Source organism: Acanthochromis polyacanthus, chromosome 16 (assembly GCF_021347895.1).
Source record: "Acanthochromis polyacanthus isolate Apoly-LR-REF ecotype Palm Island chromosome 16, KAUST_Apoly_ChrSc, whole genome shotgun sequence".
Lineage (NCBI taxonomy): Eukaryota > Metazoa > Chordata > Actinopteri > Pomacentridae > Acanthochromis > Acanthochromis polyacanthus.
Genome location: NC_067128.1, coordinates 25,043,494 through 25,060,027, shown reverse-complemented (window position 1 = coordinate 25,060,027; position 16,534 = coordinate 25,043,494). Strand labels below are relative to the sequence as shown.

The 16,534-nt window shown below is 38.3% G+C and overlaps 1 protein-coding gene across 1 annotated transcript; it reads left to right on the top strand.

Moving 5' to 3' along the window:
- Positions 1-598: 598 nt before the first annotated feature.
- On the top strand, positions 599-15,149 carry hadhaa (hydroxyacyl-CoA dehydrogenase trifunctional multienzyme complex subunit alpha a; the record flags this gene model as incomplete). Its single annotated transcript, XM_051937048.1, is given in 16 exon segments — positions 599-626; positions 3,600-3,632; positions 5,442-5,540; positions 5,701-5,806; positions 6,812-6,950; positions 7,064-7,183; positions 7,356-7,458; positions 8,986-9,017; positions 11,098-11,184; positions 11,413-11,553; positions 11,716-11,784; positions 12,213-12,326; positions 12,561-12,597; positions 12,600-12,646; positions 14,473-14,607; positions 15,141-15,149. Coding segments are annotated over 16 exon segments (1,299 nt in total), but the record flags the coding sequence as incomplete, so codon positions are not given.
- Positions 15,150-16,534: the final 1,385 nt, after the last annotated feature.

The window sequence follows — 16,534 nt, the reverse complement described above, 5'->3', positions numbered from 1 at the left end:
AACTTCTGCTGTGTGGAGGCTCTTTGATGGAAGAGCTACAGGAGATGATTCAGAAGAAATCCTACAGCTGATGTGGTAATGGAGGATCATATCTAGAGGAAGCCCTCATCCAACCAGCAGACGACCCTCTGAGCTGGAGCAGGACAAGGCCTCAGTCTGCCCCACCTGGTGAAGGTGATGGAGGAGAGACAACTTCTTCCATCTGAGAGAATCTTCTCAGAAACACAGCAGATATTCACTGAAAGAAGAAATGTATCAGCCCATCCAAGCTCAGCCATCTGATTTTTCTGAATGTCAGCCTGCTCTGAGGACATTTATACTGTTCGAATACTGAGTCTGGTTCTGTTTCTGTTCTGGTTCTGTGGGTTCATGTGCAGAGTTTTGTTCATTTATTTTTTGTGCAAAAAAGTTTGGTTGAAATAATAAACAAAAGCAAGAATACCTGTTTTTGTAACAGAGCAAATGTACAAAATGAGTCAATTATAAGGCTTCTCATAAAAACACTGAATGAAAAAGAGTTTGTCAAAACACAAATGATTCATATTTGCCAGGTTAGGCAAAAACATGAGGCTACAAAGAATAATAAATTAGGAGCCGTTTGGGAGCCGAAAGAACCGGCTTTTCTTTGGAAGCAGTGCCAAAAGCTCTCTGAAAAGAGCTGAACTTCCATCACTACTGTCCTCTCTGTCCCTCATCTCTCAGCTGCTTTTTGAAGGCAGAGCCGCGATGCGATTCAGCGACGTCATTGGCTGAGTAGCGTCACGTGGGATGCCTGAACTCGTTCATAATTGGTCTGTGCGTTTCTGAGCCGATAGACCAATGATAAACACTGGAAAGCTGCACCCTGCACCGGTAAAATAGAAGCGACTTGTCAAATTTACACCCGTATAGACGGCGTCTGGGTCCGGATCCGGACCGCGGTCGGCCTTTAGTGAGCCCTGTTCTCAGCCAGACACCTTCCCCTGTCCCATACAGCTTCACCGCTTCCTGACACAGAGAAAAGTGAACGTTATGTCAAAAAAACATACTAATACATGTGTTTGCGCATTTTTAAGTGGTTATATGGAAATTCGGGACCTTTTCTAGTGGGTATAAGGCGTATACCTGCGTGTTTACACCCCTGGGTATACGTATCTTTGCGCATTTTTAAGTGGGTAAACAGAAATTTGGAAAATTTTCTAGTGGTGGGGTGTATACCTGCGTATCACGTAGACTACATCACTGATCATAGCTACATGTATGACGTTTGCAGCAAAAAAAAAAAAAAAAAAAAACGCGTGGAAATCATTTTAATTTTCAGAGTTAAGATGGATTAAATGCGCTGTCAAACAGCGCTGAGTGGAGCGGCTGACCGGACCAAGACGGCGGCCGTATTTCTCGCTGCACAATACCCCGAGCAGCGTTGACCTGACCTGGCTTTGGTTTATGAGGTTGGAGTATACACACTAGAAAAAACTAGACTACACCACTGGTTATGACTGCCATTACTGTGTACACGACTTGCTTTGATTTAGAGTTAGGGGAAGTGCAGTGGGGGCAGGCAATACAATGAAAGTCAGTCTGTCTATGAATGCCAGCGCAAGAGCTTTATTGTGATGGGCAGGAGCTTTATTGTGCACTGGCAGGCTCCGAAGCCCCGCCCACCAATGAAACGAAATATGGAGTCATATTTTCATTTTGGGGGTGAAAACGAAAAAACGAAAAAACGAACCGTTTCCTGTTTTTTTGTTTTTTGTTCAAAACGAAAAAACGAAAAAACGAACCGTTTCCTGCTTTTTTTGTTTTTTGCTCAAAACGAAAAAATGAAAAAACGGCTTGATTTTTTGTTTCTGCTTGTGTCTTTTATAGCCGGGAATCAAACGGATAAAACGTACCTTGTCCGCGCTGTGAACAGAAATTTCAGGTGGAAACTTTAGTGAAGATGGCATTCCAATAACATTGCAGTCTACGGTTAGACAGGATATGTACTACTCAAATGTTAAACCAGATTTAAGACATTTATTAATTAATGGCATTGACTTCTGCGATCGCAAATGCTACAACAAATTTATAAGGAACTCTTTAGTAAAATGCAGCTTTCCTAGCTCTGTAAGAAGAAATTATATTTTAAAGGATTTTAGAAAAGAAAAAATTGAAAAAATTAGATGTCGATATCTGGCTTTCCCTATTCCATTCAAAATGTAAGAAGTCCACTTCAAAATTTTGAACAAAATATACCCAACTAATGAATTTTTAAAAAACAAATTCAAAATAGAAACTGGAAATTGTTCCTTCTGTGATACAGAAGATGAAAACCTTGAACATCTCTTCTTTAATTGTAGAATAGTACAGATGTTCTGGCAGGATTTTGAAAGTTGGATGCAATCAAAGGGAATTTGTGGAATTACATTGACTGATAAAAACATCAAATTTGGGATAGATATTAATAACAACAAAATAGACTATGGTGTGAACAATTTATTAATACTCTGCAAACATTTTATACATAAATGCAGATTTATGAAAACTAAACCAACTCTAACCCACTGGAGGAATGATTTTAAGCTCTTTGCTAAATCCTTAAATCTGATATTGCATAAGAATGCTGGTCTTCTTGAAACTTTTTGTAGCGAATTTAATTTGACTAACTGATTCCATTTATAACATGATTTATTGTTTGTATTTTCTTTCAACTGCCCCCTTGCTCTTTGTTGTATTTGGTATGTTTTTGTTGTATGTTGTTAATCTATATTTCTGATGATAGAATTTGGTGGTACCTAATTTGTCCGACCACACTGTGGTTGTTTTATATTCTTACTTAGGTGGTTAAAAGCTATCATGAATTGTTGGTGCTCTTTACTGTATAATGCATTTCATTCAGGTGTAGCGCATTACACAGAGGATACAGGACTATTATGTAATAAAAATTCAGGCTGCACACACTGGAAAGAAATAGCTTGAATAGTGAAATGAATTGGTCATCAATAAAGAAATAATGACACTAATAATATTATCACAAACAATTTCAATATTTGAGCAATTGTTTACATTTTCTCTAGTTTCAGTTTGTCAAATGTAGAGCAACAACTAACAGCTATTCTCATTACTGATCTTTATCAATGGTACTGATACTTTGGGACATCAATATACAAATGATTGAGGTATTCACTTTACTATTATACATGACTAAGATAAACAGCAGTTCCTAGTGTTTGAGAATGTAATGCCTGAATTTTTTTGTTTATTTTTTTGCTGACTAAATGGCTAAATATATTGCAGTACCTATTATGTGTTTTTCTGTCAATCATTGAACTAACAATTGTTTCAGCTCAAGTCTAATGTAAGCATCTGCTGTTTTTCATTGGACATTGCTGTATTTGTGTACTTTTAATTTAAGAAATCAAACAGTCTCAGGACAATTCCTTAGCAGAGGGGGATTTTTCACAGCTCTCTGAAGGTGTTGAGCCATAATATCAGTCTCAGTTTAATCTGTAATTTTAATAAGTGTGTCTTGCAGCTGTAAAATCAAGTCTCAAGTATTATGCAATGTATGTTTCTCTGCTCATCCCTAACTGACTGGAGCATCACTTCATATCTTTCTCTGTTCTTAGGTCTTATCAGCCGAAACCTCTCAGTGTCTTCATCATGGGCAGGTAAAGATAGATTTAGATGGTGATTTGTCCCCCTAATATACACTTATTAATGAGGTCACACTAATGATTTACACACATATCAAGTCATGTAACAATATTTAGACTTTACTCGGACATTGTTCCAAAAACAGGTTTAAAGAGATAGGTAGATGTCCCATACCATACCCAGAAACAAGTTTGCATAAATGGTAACATTGCAAGCCTTTGTTTGGATTGTCAATATCACTACTGATCCAAAGCTGCCCTGAGGAGGTTTCACACATATATACTCAAAATTTATGTTTGCATACAGTGTTGACTCTTGAAACGTGTTGTAGCCATCCCTTAGGTCTAACAGACATTCTGAAGGCTTTGCTTCTCTCACCAAACATTGCAAAACTATTTTATTTGAAACCTGTATTGCTACAATTTATCCTTACCATCTGCCTTGTTCTTCTTTCCTGCCTTGTTGAATTATTGCTGTGTATCTTAGCTCATTGTTACCATCTATAGATCAGTGTGAACCCATCGTCAGAAATTTATCAACAGGATTAGGGGTCAACTGATATGTTTTTTTAGGGCTGATACTAATTCTAAATATAACTAATGATGGAGCCCGATAACAGACATTTGAAACTAATATATATGTGCAAAAACATGAAAATCTTGATATCAATGATATCTTCGTATCAAAATTTATACATGACAAACTCCAATACAAAATGTTGTTAAAGCTTTTTTTTTTTTACATGTCTAATTAATAGAGAACTTTCTCCTTCAGTGTTGACAGGATATTAACTCATTACATGTAACCAGTCAGATGGTGCTATGGGTGGGACATTGCTCAAGACCACAGAGTGATGACAGTATGAAGAAAGCTAAACATGGGCTGACGACCAACCAATACGAACATACACAGGGCAAACAAAACAGACAATCATTCACTTAAAATTTGCTTCACAGTGCTACTATATGTTAACAACTCCAAAACCGCTGTCCTGAGGTGTATTGCTTACTAGGGATCGATCGATTATTGGCCTGGCCATTTACTTGATCTGATATTCAGCATTTTTATGCTAATTAGCTTTTTTTTTTTAAAACAGATTCAATATAAGAATGCATTTGTTCAAAAATGCACCAGTCCTCTTTAGCTGTAGTCAATCTACTGTCTTAAGAAATGTCCTGCCCACAGCACTGTCTGATTGGTTACATGGAGCCTATGAAGTATAAATGTTGAAAAGCTCAGTTTTAAATAAACTGATGGAAAACATAAACAGAGGCATTTGAAAAAAAAAATTGTGTTTGTGCAATTCAAAATTTTGACACCAAGATATTTGTTTTTACTGCAAATATGTAGCACTTTCAAATACTAGTTATTGATCTCCTTAATTACTAAAAAGTGGTATTAGTATAAGCCCTGAATAAAATACATTGCTTACCAAGTGATGGGACCAGTGATGATTTCAGTCAACATCACAGATACCATCAGACAGACAATACATACCCTGGCAGTGAAGAGTAGCCACGAGCAGTTCACTGTCTGCTTTTCACCCTTAGGCCACACAAAGATTTGTTCTTGGGGTTTAGTTTATTTAAAAACACACTTTTCATTTAGTCACAGTTCAACTAGTGACAGGCTCGCTTTTGTGGTCTCTTCAGTCCCAACGGTTCTCAATATACCCAAGTGTATTCACAGTGGTTAAGTGTAGTTGTATGATGGTATTTACATTCTCCGGGGATAGTGTTAAACTACCAGAAATTAGCATAATGCAATAGTGGTGGCCCGCTGATTGACTGTCTCTCATCTTTTTTACTGTTCTCTCCATCAAGCCTGAACACATGTCAGCTATGAGCTCAAGGATGATGTGGCAGTTATACGACTCAATGATCCAACAGCCAAGGTGTGTGCGTGTATCTGTGTGGGTGTGTGTTTGTGGAAGAGAGTATGAGACAGTACATATGTGTCAGAGAGAGAGATTATGTTTGTGACAGTCTTGACTACCTGTCCCTGTCTCAGTCTAACACTGACAGATATGACATGATTAATCAGGATGTGTGTATTTATGTGTATGGGTTTGTGTGTGTGCAGGTGAACACACTGAGGTTATGGGGGAGATCTGGTCGAATGGGGGCGTAAAAAGTGCTGTCTTCATCTCCAAAAACCCTGGCTGCTTCATTGCCGGGGCAGATATCAAGTAGGATTATTAGACGTTGAAGAAGGATTTATACGTAATGCTTTTGTGTGTGTGTGTGTGTGTGTGTGTGTGTGTGTGTGTGTGTGTGTGTGTGTGTGTGTGTGTGTGTGTGTGTGTGTGTGTGTGTGTGTGTGATCAGGTAGTGGCTATTGTTGTGGGGACCTAATGTCCCCACAACAATAGGAAAACCAAAAGAAATGTCATTTGTGGGGACCTCATTTGGGTCCCCATGAGGGGAAACAGAGTTTTCTTGGCCATGTTGTTGCTACTGAAAAAAGTAAAAGTGCAAAAACGTTTATTTAGGGTTAGGCATTGTTTTGGTCTGGGTTAAGGTTACGGTTAGGGTAAGGGTTAGGGGTTAGATATGAATGGGAGTCAATGGTAGATCCCCACAAGGATAGGAAAACAAAGTGTGTGTGTGTGTGTGTGTGTGTGTGTGTGTGTGTGTGTGTGTGTGTGTGTGTGTGTGTGTGTGTGTGTGTGTGTGTTCTTGTACTTGCTACATGGTGAGTACCATTTTCTGCATTTAACTATCAAAGTGAGGACATTTTTACAAAGTGAGGACATTTTGGCTGGTCCTCACTTTGAAACAGCCATGTTTGAGGGTGAAGACTTGTTCTTAGAGAACAGGTATGAATTGAGGTTTGGTTAGGGTTAGGGTAAGGATTAGGGTTAGGCGATCAGTTGTGATAGTTAAGGTTAGGGTAAGGCTCTAGGAAATGCATTACGCCTATGAATGTCCTCACTAAGATAGAAGTACAAACATGTGTGTGTGTGTGTGTGTGTGTGTGTGTGTGTGTGTGTGTGTGTGTGTGATCACCCCTTTACTTGAATGCGGTTGGAACCACAGGGAAATAGTGAAAAACTGTAAGCAAACAGGATTTGTAAAGAAAGTCACAAGTCATTTTAAACAAAAATCAATAAGTTTTTGGTCAAATGGATTGTGTGTCATGTGCTTAGTGAATTGAACTGAACTTTTGAGTAAATGTATTTCTTCCCTTTCAGAATGATCCAGGCCTGTAAGAGCAGTGAGGAGGTCACCTGTCTCTCCAGGGAAGGTCAAAAGATGCTGGAGAAGATTGAGAAATCTCCCATCCCTGTTGTCGCTGCCATCCATGGCTCATGTCTGGGTGGAGGCCTGGAGGTACGACACTGTGTGTGGGTGTGACAGAATGAGTTGGATTAGGTATAAAAAAATAATGCTTATGTGGCCTGAGATTTGAGCAATAAGTCCTGATCTTGTGACTATTTCTGTAGCTTGCAATAGCCTGCCAGTACCGAATTTCCACAAAAAGCAACAAAACTGTCCTGGGGACACCAGAGGTCATGCTGGGACTGCTGCCTGGAGCAGGCGGCACTCAGAGACTGCCTAAAATGGTATACATACACACGCACATATTAATCAGTTACTCAGTTAAAGGCATGAAAGCAGTGCCACAGTGTTGTGCTGGTGGCTACTGAGTTACACTGGAGTATACTAAGGTCAAGAGGCTCATTTGGACCAATAGCAGCTCACAATATCTGCATTCCTTGTGTTGGACAAGTGTAGGTGTGTCTCACAGGAGCCTTTGACATGATGCTGACAGGCAAGAACATCAGGGCTGAAAAAGCTAAGAAGATGGGTTTAGTGCACCAGCTTGTGGATCCTCTGGGTATGGTCTGCATGTGACATTTCTTCATTGTACCTCAAGAGAAAGATAGGACTGGTTTTCTGCTGAAAACTTCTGGGGCAGGGTGGGAGGAATCTGAACTCTTTTAAGAAGCTAAAAAAAATGAGTAAACTGATGTTACTATTTCAGTGTTTGTCTGTGCTCTGAATTAATTTATTCCAGGTCCTGTTCTGAACAACAAGCCCTCTAACTCATACGACCACACAGGTCGTATGTACCGTGTCCCTGAATACAACCCATGAGAGCGTATTTAGGTTAGCGCCCCTACGGGAGACAGGAATGCATTATGGGATTTAATTCGCGAAACGGCTTTTCCCTCGCGAAATGGCTTTTCCCTCACTTTCGCAAGACGGGTCTAGGTTTATGGTTATGGTTATGGTTAGGGTTAGGGTTAGTGTTAGGTCAAAGTTTGTTCATGGTGACGTTTCAGCTGAGACACCGGAGTGTCTTTGGATTTCCTAATGGTGATTCTAACATTGGTTCTGTCTGGTTCACATAGTATAACAAGGTTGGTTATCAACTGCTAACTCTGGAGGATCCCATCCAGATACAGACATTTTCATTAAGGACAAGCAGCAACATTTGAACTGTGAGGGAAAAGATACTGAGTGAGGTGCATTTTAAAACCATTAGCAATCTATTACCACAACTGCTTTTTGGAATCATAACTCTGTCAGATCTTATTACACTGACATGATACAGATGTTCTCAAATTAGGAGGGACTTATCCTTTCCACAGATTTCCTTATTTTTGATGAGTGGTTAGCACTGTTCCTTTACAATTTGAAGGTCTGTGGTTCAAAACTGTGTGGAGTTTGCATGTTCTCTCTCTGCAGTGTGGGTCTACGGCTTCCTCAGACAGTCCGAAACCATGCTGAGGTTAATTGGTGACTCTAAATTGTTCATAGGTGTGAATGTGGGTGTGCTTGTTTGTCTGTCTCTGTATGTGGCCCTGTGATGGACTGGTAACTCATCCAGGGTGAACCTGGCTTAAAGCTGTTTAGAAGGCAAACAAAATGATACTTCTGTCCTTGTAAGTCCAGTAATTGCCTGAGAATCAGGAGGTACTTAATTTTTTCATCCCTTTTACAGTAAGCCAATGATAACCTGTACATCCAAGGCTAAATGAGGCAGGTATACGAGTGAGGGAAGAGCATAGCTGAAAGATCCAGACTCCTGCACACTGCCTGACTTATGAAGATCCATTTGTTGGGGCAACATTTTATTGCTAGACCTTTATCAGGCAAATACTTTACTATTTTTATTTTAGCTTGTTTTGCTAAAAACACCAGCTGTATTCCCAAAAGATAGAACATGTATGCATAGGTGCTACACTTTGAAGTCTGGTTATAGTTAACCAATTAGCTAACACATTCACTGTAAAATATGTCTGTGATAACCTCTAATTGAAAAATACGATGAGCCTCTCACAAATACAGAACAGGCTCTAAAACATGTTTAACACAAAAATTGTCCACACCTGTAAGCTGTGATTGTGTGTCTGTGCAGAGCTGCAGGATGCAGTGATGGACCTGGGTCCAGTGAGGAAAAAAAAAAAATCTACAAGACCATCAGTGAGAGGGTTCAGAAACAAACTAAAAATCTTTACCCTGCTCCTCACAAAATCATTGAGGTAACGCACTCATAAATGGGAAGGAACAGAAGATATATGCAATTGCATATGATGTTATTGTTACGTGTGTCACTCTCTGTCCTCTTTGTTAATGTGCAGTGTGTCCAGACTGGCTGGAGCAGGGCAGGCACATTATCTTGCTGAAGCTGAGGTAAGCTATAGGAAAATGTTGTGAAAATACTTTTTCCCCCCTAGGGTGTATACATACATTTTACATTAATATTTTTCTTTCTTTTTTTTAGCTGAAAATAATTATTGGTATTTCTTAACAATTTATCTGCCAGCTTTCAGTAATAATTTGATCTTGATTTATATGTTGTAGTCAGTGTGTATCTGCTTGCTCTAGTCTGTTTTGTTTTGTTCACTGTTCAGGGCACATTATGCGAGAGCAGGTAAACGGAGCAAACGAGTAAATTTAAATAAAACTTCCTAGTGAAGACACAAAAGTTTGTGGGAAATGAAACACTACAACCGAAGGCAGCTGAAGAGTACAGCAAAAACAATGAGGCATTGTCCAGCAAAGGTCAAGTCCCACAAAATAGGGTCGAAGCAACAAGCAAGAAATAAGATAAAAGTATAAGGTAAACCAAATAGTGGGAAGCAAAGACACAGGGAATCGTTCACAGATACAGGGAGACACGCAGTGATTAAAGAAGGTACGCAGAAGAACTGACAACTCACAGGGCAGGACAGTGGGTGTTTGTCATAATACTGCCTTATGCTTCCTTACATCAACTCTTGTACTGTGACCTGAAAATTGTTCCTACTTTACTCGGGCAGTATTCACTGTATAGTAAATCTAAAACTTGCGATAGAGCATCATGACATTGAACATCAGCAAAAGTGTGACTGTCGTACAACTGTTTGTCATACGTGCTGCAAAATGTATGCAATATGGCTACACATAGTAAACATTGATCAGTGGGAAACACAAACAGCTTATGAGAGTTTCACTGAAATGAAATAAAACTTAAATTTAAATGACAGCATTAGACTAAGTATTAAATTGCCACACCTCGCACGTCCTAAATTACATCCTCTCTGATTTGCTATTTGTTTTGTTTCACACTGAGACTTTGATTGAAAGAGACTAGACTGAGGGGCCAGTTCCCAGTCTCTACACTTCAGAACTCATGGACTTTGAGGCATGTTCACGCTAAGTAAGTGTCTGAGTGCTCAGTTCTGTCCCACTATCATATTGTCAAATGCATATGGGCTCTAATACGGATGTTTTAATATGTGCCCACATATCTGCCAACGTGTGGGCGGGTGCATGTCGTGTACTATAGGGTTTTATGGTGCATGATGTTCCTGATTTTTTTTTTTAGTTTTCTAAAATCTATAAACACTGTAATGTCATAAACAGAGAGTAATGAACTGAGCAGCAGATCAAATTGCAAATCAAACATGAGTATAAATTCCCTTTTGTGTTTTTAATGGCAATTCATTGTTTCCAGGCAACCTTTGCCATCACTCGCTGTCCCATTCCTCCTTTTTAAATAGTTTTGAGCCCTCATGAGTTCTCAAACTGGATTCTGTGAGGATGTAATGCTCAGGCCTCAGGTTGAAGATTGGGATTGGGCCACGGAAGCAACGGGACAGCCATCCATCCATTCTCTATATACCACTTTATCGTCACTAGGGTCGCAGGGGTGCTGGAGCCTATCCCAGCTGACTTGGACGAAGGCAGGGGACACCCTTGACAGGTCACCAGTCTGTCGCAGGGCTACAGTGAAAACCTTGAACAGTAAATAAGTACTTAATTAGGATTAGAATTAGGATCTTGGTACAATTTTGGCTGCAGAACTGTTGTTTTCAGAAAGATTCAGTTTTCAAAAGCCCCACCTTATCTGAGCTTTACGGAGATTGGACAGAAACCTTCAGGCCAAGCCTTCTCCTTAACAGTTACAGAATTTACTGGAATTCATGTACCTGTACCTAGATATTTTTATATACCAGTTTGTATTTACACTTTCTTTTGTCCACAGGTTGTCCCTTCTCACTGCATTTTTGTGAGCAACACCTCAGGTCTGCCCATCAAAGACATTGCTGCTGCCAGCCAATGCCCGGAAAATGTTAGACACACTGTTTAATGCTGCACTGTGCATGACATAAATTGTTCTTTTTGTGCTCTGCAAGGATACGTCAACATTATCATACTAATATTCTTGAGCCTAGTGCTAGCTTAGCTTTCGGTGAGAACACATTATGGATGATTTTGTGGCATTTAACTGAAAGTCATAATATTTTTTTCTGTGTCTGTTGATGTATGGATTGATGCTTTTGTCTGTGTGCATATGCAGGTGATTGGCATGCGCTATTTCTCCCCAGTAGAGAAGATGCAGTTGTTGGAGATCATCACCACAGATAAGGCGTCAACAGACACCTTGGCGTCTGGTGTCAATGTGGGCCTCAAACAGGGGAAGGTTATCATTATTGTCAAAGTGCGGGCAACTCTGAAAATATGCTTAAAGCAACATTTTGCTAATACAAACATTACTTCAGTCTCAGCTTTTGTATTGTTTACGACTATGTTAATCTTTGGGAATGTGTTTTGTTCATCTCATCTCTTCCTTCTCCTTTGCTGGACAATTCTATGAACACAGGATGGCCCATGGTTTTACATCACTCGCTGTTTATTGTGGGTTTTTCTGGAATATATAAGAATTTTTCAGGTAAGAGTTTTCCTCTTAAACGCAAAAGCTTAAGATATACAATGCTGGTGATATTTTTTCCTATATGGATTTTGTTGGCCATCAGGTCCCCTTAAAATAACTTAATGTTTTGTTTTATTCATCTAAATTAATTTTCTTGAAGATACACTAGGCAAAGATGCATATGCAAGTTTATCTCCATATGGATGTTTAACTATAGCAGTGGGGCGATTTTTAAACACAGAGATTTGGAGCTTTTAACACCATATTATTATGCAACATTCTTTGAATGATTTCACTTTAATGTCATTAGAACAACACCTGATCTGTAGACTTTATTTTGAAATAATGATCTTTCTCAAAGCTGTGCTGTTTTTTTGTTTTGTTTTTTATACATATGTGTGACAGACAGATATCCGCTTAAAGATGACTGATGTTTTGATTCACAGGAAGGCGTGGAGGTACAGAGACTGGATGCCTTGTTAGAAAGCTTTGGTTTTCACACTGGATTATCAGTGGTGGCTGATGAAGTTGGTCTTGGCATAGCGTTACATATATCAGAGGTAAAGCTGTGTGGCCTACTGAGTGCTTATAAATAAAATAAATCCATCTTGACTACTACATGAGGCATTCAAGTTTAAATTTGCATGGATTTAGATTGTTAGGGTTTGGGGGCACTATATTGTGTATTATCCCTCTAAACGTAATTTGCAGGAAATAAGCTAGACTGTTTTTAAAGATTTACAAATAATATATGTGAGACTAATGATGGTGTGTTTTTGTTTATTTGTGTGTAGAATCTGTCCAAAGAGTTTGGTCCTTGTTATGAAGGGGGGATTTGGAGATTGTCAGGATCATGGTAGAAAAAGGATTCTGAGGTAAAACATTTTGTGACAAACTATGTAATAACACTCTATGTTGTTTGGTATCTCTCGGGTTCATTTTCAACTGTTCACATTTGGGTGGTTGATTCAGATTTTTTTTCAAAACAAACATGAAAAACTACTTAATCTTGTATACCATTAGTGGCTGGGGGAGTTTATAGCCAGGGTGGACTCAGTATTGCACTCACATGATTTATGATCATGCAGGGATCTATCAGAGACCCTGTTATGGCAGAATTTGAAGACGTATGTGAACTCAGACTAGAGTGGATTGGTATTATTGCTGTTCAGGTTAAACCAAGAGTAGTTGTCTTTAAATACCTTTCTGAGCCTCTTCTCCCGCCCACTTGTAACTGACCCAGAGTGTGTGCTTATTGACACAAATATAAGTTAATGAATTAATGAATAGATAGGCATCTGAATGTAAGACAACATTGTTATAATAATGTCATATATAGTATGTTATCTATAGCATTTTATTATTGCTTCACCTATGTGCAGCTGTAAATTATTACATAATCAGATGTGCTGTATAATGCATAATGTGTTTACTTGTTCTGTGGCTGGCTGTAGACTCCTCCAACTGCGAATAGTACACTCCAACCATGAGTGGAAGATACAGGAAAATTGGAATAATGATTTATTTCTTTTCTTAGTTCAAAAATTATATTCCAAAGCAAAAGCCCAAATGTAAATAATCAGATTTTAAAAACTGAGTGAAAATTATCCATTTAAAAAAAAGAATTAATATTTCAATCTCGTCTTACATCTGAGTCATTTTTGTGCAAATGGAACAAAAAAAGTGTTATATGGGATGCTGTTAAAAGCAAGCATTTGCTTCCCATTTTATCACATTACAAATGCAAATATTTCTAGTGTGATGTATATGCTTTTAAAAGCAATATCTGTTTTTTTGCTTAAAAAAATAGGCCCGTAATGATAAACAGCATTTAGGCAATAAATAAGACCAGTTTTAACTCACTGTTACAATATTGTTTGTGATTGTGGATTCACAGCTCAATTACCATCCTGGTGAGCAGTCAAGTGACTAGGGAGCTATAATGGCCTTTATGTTATTTAGGTCTATATAATTTGATGCCTCATAGAAATGGTACCAATTTATCTGTGCTGCATTTTGGTTTCATGGTTTTTATTGTTTCATGATTTTATGGTTTTGTGGTTTATGGTTTTCATGGTTTTATGTTTTTTATGGGTTCTATGGTTGTATAGTAATCCAAATTGTATTGTTTTGTTTTATTATGCTGTTGGAAAGCACTTGGTCTTCTTTTATGTTGTTGTAGAGTACTCTACAAATACATTTTGATTGATTGATTGAAGAAATTGGAATCCCTAATCATGAACTTTATCATTGGTGTTTTTGAGTTCGTTTGTTGTACATTTGGTTTTATTAAATTGCTGTGGACTTTACCAAACTAGCATGTATTCTTAGTCTGGAATATATGATTTGGAGGCGAGTGTGTATTAGTTTCACCACAAACAAATCATAGCTTCCTTTCTAATAGTATCTTGTGGCAAATCTTACCTTTTATCAAAAAAATTGCAGCTCTGGTGCTCTGGATGTTATGCTTAACCATATTGTAATTTTAGAATGATTTCAAGTCATTGTCACTGGACCACTGTGCTGTTTAAATTTTTAATTCATATATAATTGAAAATTCTCACCTGGGAAATAAAAGGGGCAAACAACGCATTTTTGCTGCAGGTCACTATAAGAAGATAGTCGAGCCATAAGCACAACCTCTTTACTATATCTAGCACCCAGTAAATCCAATATGTGCTGCTTTGTTAATCAATTGTACGCTGTAAATCTGGAAAAGGCTTCTCTATCTATGGCAAGACAAGGGAAGAGCGGAAAACAAATCCTGGAATGGAAGAAATCTTCAGGAACTACAAAATGACAACTACTCTTGCAATGTATGACAAGAGCCTCTGGTCTGATGTACCATCACTTCACTGTGATTGTTTTCTAAATATCCACAATGCATGCATTCTGAACTAGAGATATATTTCAATTACAAATGTTCTGCTGCTATGATAATGCTAATTTGACGAGTTACCAGTGATTATGCCAAACAACATTTTATTAGTAAATCTTGTACTGTTGCTGCCTTGAAATACTTTCTCTGAAATGTTTTTTTTAATGCTGTGTCCATCAGGTCCATTTAGGTTTATAGACACATTTGATGCAGAGCGTCTTGTGAGCACCATGAGGTGCTACGAGGATGTGTATGGAAACCAGTTTACACCTTGCCAACTTATACTAGACCACTCCAAGGACCACAGCAAAAAGTTTTACAAGTGATCCTCTTTCCTATTCCAATAATGACTTCCAGTGTTAGAGAGCTCTCTGAGGTGCTTCAAGTGCTGGAGGAGTAAGTATTGTTATGGCAGCTGCAGAAATGCAGTGATACAAACCTAGTTGTGAAAAGAAGCAGTGTTTATCTAACTGTCAGTTTATCTGTCTTTTCTAAGATCTCGTAACAAATAGGACACTTCAAACAAGTAAATATTTAAGGATGTCCTTATAACAATAGTAAAAAAGAATGGAAATTATATGTGAATTCCATCTGTAGCACTGTAGCCTTGACAATGCTACATCTGTAGCACTGTCAAGGCTAAAGCTGTCATCTATGTAAACAGAAGGCTACTATAGCAGCTTAGTTGTATCAGAATACTAAATATAATTTTTGTAGTAGTCCAAATAATAGTAAAGACATATCTATTGGCCAATCCTCTGGATATGACTTTGTTTTGTTTTTGTGTATTCATGCAGAAATATGTTGTCAACAATGAAGGGAAATTCCGACTAAGCTACACTACCTAGCTCTTTTAGCTAACACTTTTGATGAAGTTACTGGGTTGTAGTCTATTCGCTAATGTAGTTTTTTACTGGGCTGCACAGTGGCCACTGTCGCCTCACAGCTAGAAGATTCCGGGTTCCTCTCCTGGCCTGGAATCTTTCTGCATGGAGTTTGCATGTTATCCCTGTGCAATGTGGGTTTTCTCCAGGTACTCCGGCTTCCTCCCACAGTCCCACATGCTGATGTTAAATGGTGTTTCTAAATTTTCCGTAGGTGTGAATGTGAGTGGGGTTGTTTGTCTCTCTGCGTAGCCCTGTGATAGACTGGTGACCTGTTCAAGGTGTCCCCTCCCTTCACCCTAGGTCAGCTAGGATAGACTCCAGCCCCCCACAACCCTACAGAAGATAAAGTGGTGTATAGGTAATGGATGGACGGATGGATGGATTTTACTGTGATATGGAAGCCTAGATATGTGCTTTTGGTGAAATGCTTAAAAATCTTTTCATTTTACATCATCAGTTAACAGCATTGAAATGATCAAGTCAACATTATTAGTGATTCCTGGTTAATTTGCAGCTCAAGATTTAATAGTTTAAAAAGGAATTAGAAATTTTAGACAGTAATTGTATCAAATAAAATGGTAAAAATAAACCCAAGAGTGTCAAAACATTTTGTCCTCTCTTTCACAAAAGAAATACTCTGCAGAGCAGAGATTAGCAAAAAGTCCTAAAACTAATACAAAAATGTGTTTAGAACAATCATCCCATTACCCCCCAGGAGGGGCCCAAAACCTAGATTTGAAACAATTAAACTACCTACATTATTTGTTTAAAAGGCTCTATATATGCAGAAAATGCTATAAGTTGGCTTCAAGTCAGCCAGCTACAGTTCTATTTTTACGCAGAATGGCTGATTTTACTGATGTTGCTCTTGTACTGTTGCCCAAATACCATTTTAAATGCAAGAGTTTTGCATTGATGCAATGTACATTTTCGTAATAATGACTTATGCACTTACCACAGTATTATTCTTAAGCATCACCTTTTTACATAAAAGAATGAATAA